This window comes from Pteropus alecto, unplaced genomic scaffold (assembly GCF_000325575.1).
Source record: "Pteropus alecto unplaced genomic scaffold, ASM32557v1 scaffold39, whole genome shotgun sequence".
NCBI classification, from domain to species: domain Eukaryota; kingdom Metazoa; phylum Chordata; class Mammalia; order Chiroptera; family Pteropodidae; genus Pteropus; species Pteropus alecto.
Genome location: NW_006443568.1, coordinates 9,274,190 through 9,281,065, shown reverse-complemented (window position 1 = coordinate 9,281,065; position 6,876 = coordinate 9,274,190). Strand labels below are relative to the sequence as shown.

Genomic DNA, 6,876 nt, shown 5'->3' with positions numbered 1-6,876 from the left:
GATTTTCTTGATCCTGAGATCCTTAAAAATGGCCAACCCCATATCCTCCCTATCTGCCACCCCTTGAGCGAATCCACCCTCTCTTTCAATCCTGTTCCGAGAAGGAGCTCCCAGGTCCTGCCTCTTTCCCCAGACTGCAGGACAAGGCTACCTAAGACCACCTACTCCTTACCAATCTCATGGGCTTCAGGGAACCCACGCTGGGGTTTGATGTACCCCAGGCCTCTGAAGTGGGGTACTCTCCAGGCTCCAAGATGCAGGGAGTGTCTTCAAAGAAGGGTTTGGGGTACAGCAGCCACCTGGAGAGGAGGGGAGGCAGAGAGGCAGCTGCTCTCCAGATGCTCAGGACACAGATTGGTGAATGGAAGAGAAGGTTTGGAGCAGAGGAGGTTTGGGGGGAGAGGCCTCTGGCATGTGGACTCTGGAGAACATTTCAGGCACCCATAATCTCCTGCAGCAGCTACTCCTTCAGTCTCCCTTCCCCTGGCCTGGCCCCACACGGCAATTGGAGAGTTTTTTCTAGTACACATACCTTCCTGAACACCCCTAGTAGTTCCCACTTAGCCTCACAATACAGCACAGCTGCACTAGAGGCCCTTCGGTCTGTCCCCCTGCCTTCCTGCTGGGCCTCACATCTCCCCACTTGCTGCTTTCTTTGGCCAGACTGAAGTTTCAAAGCAAGATGTCTCATCTCTGGGTCTTTGCGGGTGTTGTTTCTTCTGCTAGATATAGTCTTTTCCCCATTCATTCAATTAACAAATATTTAGGGGCATCTACCCTGTGCCAGGCTCTGCTTCAGGCATCAGTGATACAGTAGTGAACAAAGCATACAAATCCCTGCCATCAGGGAACTTATTTTCTTCTGGAGCCAACTCATCCCAGCTGAGGAGTCTCCCCCTCTAGGAAGGTTTCTCTGACCTCAGGCTGGTTTGGTGCTTTTCTGTGTTCCCACAGCTCCGTGCTCCCCAGCCCTGGAACTCTGGATTGCCACCGTCTGCTTACTTGTCTGTCCCCACCAGTAGACTGTGAACTTCTTGAGGGCAGGGACTGTGTCATGTCAGCACAGTGAATATGAAATGAAGGGATTCCAGAACATCCCAGACTCACAGTCCTGCAGAGACAGTGGCAGATGACACCTGTAGCGGCCTCCCCAGGCTCTGGGGGTCCTCCAAGGCCTCAGTTAGCTTCACTTGCTCCCCTTTGAAACCCTCCTCAGAGTACAGGCTGATTTCCGAGGTAATATAGTTCTGTGGGAGAGGGGTGGAAAAATAAAGTGTAAAAAAAACCCCTAGGAGACTACCCCGGCCTGCATCTGCTTCTCCAAGTCTGTCCAGCAGGGTTTCAGGGGGCTTCTGGGAAACCTTTGTGGCCATCTCCCCTGGGTCCAGGAGAATGACTGGGGTGTTCTCTCAAGGTCAGCCAAACAAGCCCAAGACCAAAGACCATGCTGGTTCCTCACTAGACCTTTAGGACCTGAGACCAAAGTTCCTAGCAGGTACCTGCCTAGTGCCACGCATTTTTCCTTGCTTCTGGGCAGCCTGACTTCCAGCCTGGTGGAGGGATGGGTGGGATGGACAGCTGCTTCCTGAGGTCTAACTTTGACCCTTCCTTTATGTATAATTCCTGACCCTGTCCAGGCTTGGCTCCATCTGCACCTCATCCCAGGAAGCAGCAGACCCTCTGCATTCTGGGTATTTCTTCCTCACCAAGACTATTTTCATTCATTTACTCCATCAGATGCTTTATGAAGTGTCGACTGAGTGCAAGACACAGTGCTAAGGGTATGTCCTACCCCATCTCACTTAGTCCTACCATTGGGAGTTATTACTCCATTCACAAACTGGGAAAGTGAGGCTTGGTGAAGTTAAGTGGCCTGAGGGCACACAGTCTGTAAGTAGCAGGGCCCAAAATAGAGCAGTTTAGTTTTTGTTCACCATAGCAACCCAGTACCTCCCATGTGCCTGGAACACAGTAGGTGCCCAGTCAATGCTGACTGAATCAAATGAATCTGGGTTCACCTGACTTCAAAGTCCTTGTTTTCCTCTTGTACTTTGTTATCTCCCACACAAAGATGAATTTATCGTGAGAAGCTCACAATAAATTGTCCACAAACATTTGTGTGTTTCTGGAGAGGCTTTGAAAATTATTTCCCTTTTTATATGGCTGGGCCACTGTCCTAGTTAAGACTCGTCATCTCTTGTCCTCTCTTACCAGGGGGATTGCAACAGCTCTGGACTCGGAGTTATTCCTCCTTTCATTAAAAACCAAACCAAACAAAACATCCATCTGCCCTGTTTTCTCTCTTGGTTCTCTCTAGTGGCCAACATGATTTTGTCAAGCTTCATTTCTATAGTTTGTAAATTAGTGTTATGAAAACGGTGGTTTTTTCCCAATTTACAGACATGAAACTATAAAATTGACTATGCTTTTTCAAACCACGCCTCCCTCCCTCAAATTCAGAGGTGTGCCTCTGGAAATCCCAGACGTTCCTGGTCTTCCTGCCTCTGGGATCCCCATCCAGTCTTTTTATCTCCTGTCAGCCAGAGGGATGTGTTTATAAACTCCTAATCTGATTATATGGCTTTCCTGCTGCAAACCCCACCCTGATACCCTAGTTTGACCCTGAGTCCTGCAGGGCAGAGAGCAGGTCTCCCTGCCAAACCCTCATTGTCTGGCATGGTGGCTGGCACACAACAGACATCAACGAGCATCCTTGAGCCAATGAATGAACAAACATCTGAGGCACCTTTGAGCCTGGGCCCTGGGAGTGAGTGAGCACCCACATCCACCCCCAACTATTTCTGCTGTTCTAACTGAATCCTTTTCCAGCACCAGCTCAAACTTTCCCAAGCTGCTTTCCCAAGCTAAGGCTTGGCCTCTGCCTGGCCCCTGCCTCCCCAAGCCAGGCTGAGCACTCCCCAGTCAGCTCCAAGGTCAGGAATCTATAGGTTAATTCATAATATATCCCCCTTCAGCCCCCTACTCCATATGCTCTCTCCCAGAGATCCCAACTCTAGCAACCTGAGGCTGTCTCCCTTCTCAGGGCCCCTGGCCCAGGGTAGAAAAAGCAGCATCCGCCCCACACCCTGGCCTACTCACTCGGACAGCCCTCCTCAGGGAGCCGATGCCTTGGGTACTCCACGCTGGCCCTGAGGCTCCGAGCTCCACATCTCCTTCAGGCAGAATCAGCTTCTGGCCCCGGAACTCCGGCTCTTCATACAGCAGCCAGCTGTGGGCACAGAAACCCAGGATCACTGGGTGAGAGAGGATGTACCCACAAAACAGAGTCTCTGGGGAGCTGAAGGGGTTTCTGCCACTCGGCCTGGGTACGTCTCATTGTCCTCACTGCCCCAGGTTCACAAGCAGGCCGTCTCTCCCCGAGCACTCTGCACTCACCAGCCTCGAACCACCCTTATGGAGGCCACGTGGGCCCAGCTGGAGGCATCGGCAGTGTCTTCCCAAACCTCCCTGCTGCTGCCTTGGCAGCCGGGCTCCGAGAAGAGGATCATCTGGAGAAGGCACAGAGGGGGTCCTCAAGCTCTGTCCCCAGGCTGCCACCTCCTGCTACCCCCCACACATACTTGCCTCCCGCCCCCCTACCTTTCCAGGCCTGGTATTCAGTTTGCCCTGGGTCTTCGATGCTGGACTCTGGAATGGAGGCGGTGGTAAGAAGTCTTATAGGGTTGTCTCCTTACTGCCTCCCACCACTCCAAGCATCTCACATCCCTTCTATTGGCCTCCACCCCTACGGAGGATGCCATACTTGTCCCCAGCCACCAGGGGCCTCATCATGCAGTCCAAGGAGCTCAGTTCCTTTTGCTCCCTTTCCCCAGCTTCCAAGAGATCGGAGCCACTGAGCCCTTTGGAATCCACAGTGCAAATCCCCTGTTGTTTGGACAGGGAGACTGAGGCCCAGAGAGATGTAGCTTACACAGGGTCACACTGAACCAGACCTCAGGTCCAAACCTCGGGCCTGTGGAGACTCTTCCTCCCAGAATCATGATCCTCACACCATCTAAACCTGGTGAGGCCAGGCACCCTCCCTTGCCCACCCAAGGCCTGACTCACCCAGCCCTCAGGGGGCCTGGTACATGTGGGCTTCTCTGGTGGCGGCCTTTCACTGCAGAGCAGGGGCAGCTGTCCTGGCACCTTCCTGAGACCTGGTGCCCCGTGGGGGGCCAGAGCAGATAGTTTTGTGCCCAGTGGTTCCAGACCACCAAAGAGAAGGCTGCCTCCAAGACGGGAAGTGGGCCTGCTGCCCACCTGCCACTCTGGCTCTGAGTGGGGGCCCTTAGCATCTGTGACATGCTTCTTCATCATCTCCAGAGGAGAGTAAGAGGCCTCGGGGGGCCGGGTTGGGCGGGAGTCCCAGGAGAGGCTGGGCCCAGCTTTCTCCTTCCTGCGCTGGAGCTTCTCGTCATCGCTCAGGTAGGGGTTCTCTGGCTCCTCCTCCTCCTCCTCCTCTTCTTCTTCCGGTGTGGGCACCTCCTGGGGGCCGTGTTCCAGCACCCATGGCCCAGGCTGGTCCTCCTCAATGGCAGGCAGCGTGGCATACATGGCCAGGTAAGAAGAGCGGGGGGCTCGTGGCAACCGGTGAGTGTGAAGGATCTTGGGGGGCTCCATGCTCCGCAGGGTATCCAAGAAAATCTCCAGGTCAGCCGCCAGGGCCACCTCGTCCTCCCTCGATGGCTCTGGGACCACCTTGCCCTCAGTGGAGTCAGGAACAAGCTGGGACTCCAGGCTGGCCTCTGCTCCCATCGGCACTGGGGCAGGGGGGCCTCCTGGGCTGGGGGGCATCTTGCCCACTGAGGAGGGAGCTGGGAGAACAGCAGGGTCCTGGACAACCACTTTCTCGGTGGAAAATGGGGCAGCAGAAGCACCAGGGCCCTGGACCACCTCTTTTGAGGTGGAAGATGAGATGGGGCTCCCTTCAGGGCTCTGGACAACCTCATCCTTCTGAGGGAGTGGGACAGCAGGAGCAGTCAGGTCTTGAATGGACACTTCCTTGGTGAGGAAAGGGACAAGGCTGCCTTCAATGCCCTGGACAGCCTCTTTCTCGGTGCTAGGCCTGCCTTCTGGGCTCTGAACAACCTTGGTTGGTTTGGGGGACGAGGCAGCAGGAGCACTAGGACCCTGCACAGCCTCTTTCTGGATGGAGGATGGTTCGGCAGGAAAATCAGAGCTCTGCACTATCTCTTTCTGGGTAAGGGAGAAGATAGGGACATTTTCAGAGTCCTGAACAACCTTATTCCTTGGGGAAGATGGAGCAGAAAGATTTCCTGGGCTGGGGACAGCCTTCCTTCTTGTAGAGGATGGAAGAGGTTGTCCAGGGACCATATCAGGGACCGTAACAACCTCACTCCTTACCATGGAATCTGGGAGCCCTTCCCTTTTTACAGAGGGCAGGGCCTGGGGTTCCCTGGGATCAAGAGTGAGCTGAGCTCTGGGGTGAGTAGGCACCATAGGCTGCTCAGCGGGGTGGACTAGTCCCAGGGAGGGGGTGTGGGTCTGGAGTCTGGGAGAGGAGGGCACTGGTACGTGGTCCTGAGAGGTCTGGAGAGGGAGCTGCGTGGGGCTGGAGGCTCCCTGCACCCTTGGGACCTCATGGGCAACCAGGGCTCGGCCCTGGTCTTGATCTAGGTAAGCGGCAGGGACATCCTCGTTCTGAGGTGGGTGGGCACACTCTGAGATGCCTGCAGGGGCCAGGGCAGATCTGTCTTTTGGCTGCACTGACTCCATCTCAGGCAGCTGCCCCAGGGCTGTGCTCCCTGTACTGCCCAGACCTGGACTCCTCAGCACAGCAGCAATGAGCCTGGGAAGCCGGCTGGCCGGTGGGCTTCGCTCAGCAGGCACTAGGCTACTGAGCAGCTCCCGGGCCTGACTTTGGCCTGGCGAACCCTCAGTTCTGGGGCTCACCACCACTGTCTGGACCGTGCGCACAGCACTGCGGCCCCTTGGCAGAGCCTTGCCAGGGAGTGATGGCTCCAAGGTCACAGAGCTGCTCACCCGTCGGTCCACGTGTCCTCCTACCACCACAGTGGTCCTCACAGTGCGTGTCACCTGCCGTTCTTCAAGGCCCACACCTGGGTGGGGGCTCGGTTCACGGGGCCCAGGCAAAGGCACCGAAAACTCAGTCCTGGCCGTGGCTCCCAGGCTTGGTGGCTCAGTCCTGGGGTCTTGGGGGCTGCCATTGCCCTGGTCCACAGCCTCTTTCAGCCTCCCCAGCAGCCTTTTCTCCCTGTGGGGTAATGTGTACTTCCTGGAGAAAATAGGCCCATGGCTCTGGAAGCTCTTGGAGCCAGCCCCTCCCTGGGGGCCTTGGTGATTCACAGTCTCTTCTTTCTGTGCAGCAAAGCCATTGACATTCTCTCCATGGTGGCTGTGATCGCAATCGCACGTGTCCTCCCGGGGGGCTTGTATCCGGGACCCTGACACCAGGGACACCTTGTGAAAACGGTGTCTGATTTCCTCCTGGGCAGGAGGCCGCTGTCGCCATGTCAGCCTGGTACTCACCACTCGGGCCTCACCCTGAGCCGGGGGCCCTCCTGCCTCCTCCATGTTGGGCCCCGGCAACCTGTTCTGAAGCATCCTTTGTTCACTGTGGCCCAGCTCCCTGCAGACGGTGCCAGGAAGGAGAGAGACAGGGTCAGAGTAGTAAGTGTGGCTCTTTATAGTGCAGAATAACTACTCCTGCTGAGGTCAGCCTGGGTAACCTCAAGCGAATCATTTGATCTTTGGGGCCTTTGTTTCTTCATCTGTAAAATGGGCATGATACTCTCAGCTCTCCCACTCCTCTCCCCACTTTCAGGTGATCCCCTATGCCAGGGTCCTTCCAGGGGTGAAGCTGAAGCCTGAGCCTGGAAAAAGAGGGAAGGG

At 55.7% G+C, this 6,876-nt stretch overlaps 1 protein-coding gene across 1 annotated transcript in view; it reads right to left on the bottom strand.

The window, feature by feature from the left end:
* Nucleotides 1-6,558, bottom strand: part of CRYBG2 (crystallin beta-gamma domain containing 2) — a 16,873-nt gene extending 10,315 nt beyond the window's left edge. The window contains exons 1-6 of the mRNA XM_006924388.1: nt 4,069-6,558; nt 3,601-3,648; nt 3,397-3,509; nt 3,100-3,229; nt 1,108-1,247; nt 173-299 (exon numbers count right to left, since the gene is read on the bottom strand). Coding sequence (XP_006924450.1) covers nt 173-299; nt 1,108-1,247; nt 3,100-3,229; nt 3,397-3,509; nt 3,601-3,648; nt 4,069-6,558 — 3,048 coding nt within the window. The remainder of the gene's footprint in view (nt 1-172; nt 300-1,107; nt 1,248-3,099; nt 3,230-3,396; nt 3,510-3,600; nt 3,649-4,068) is intronic.
* Nucleotides 6,559-6,876: the final 318 nt, after the last annotated feature.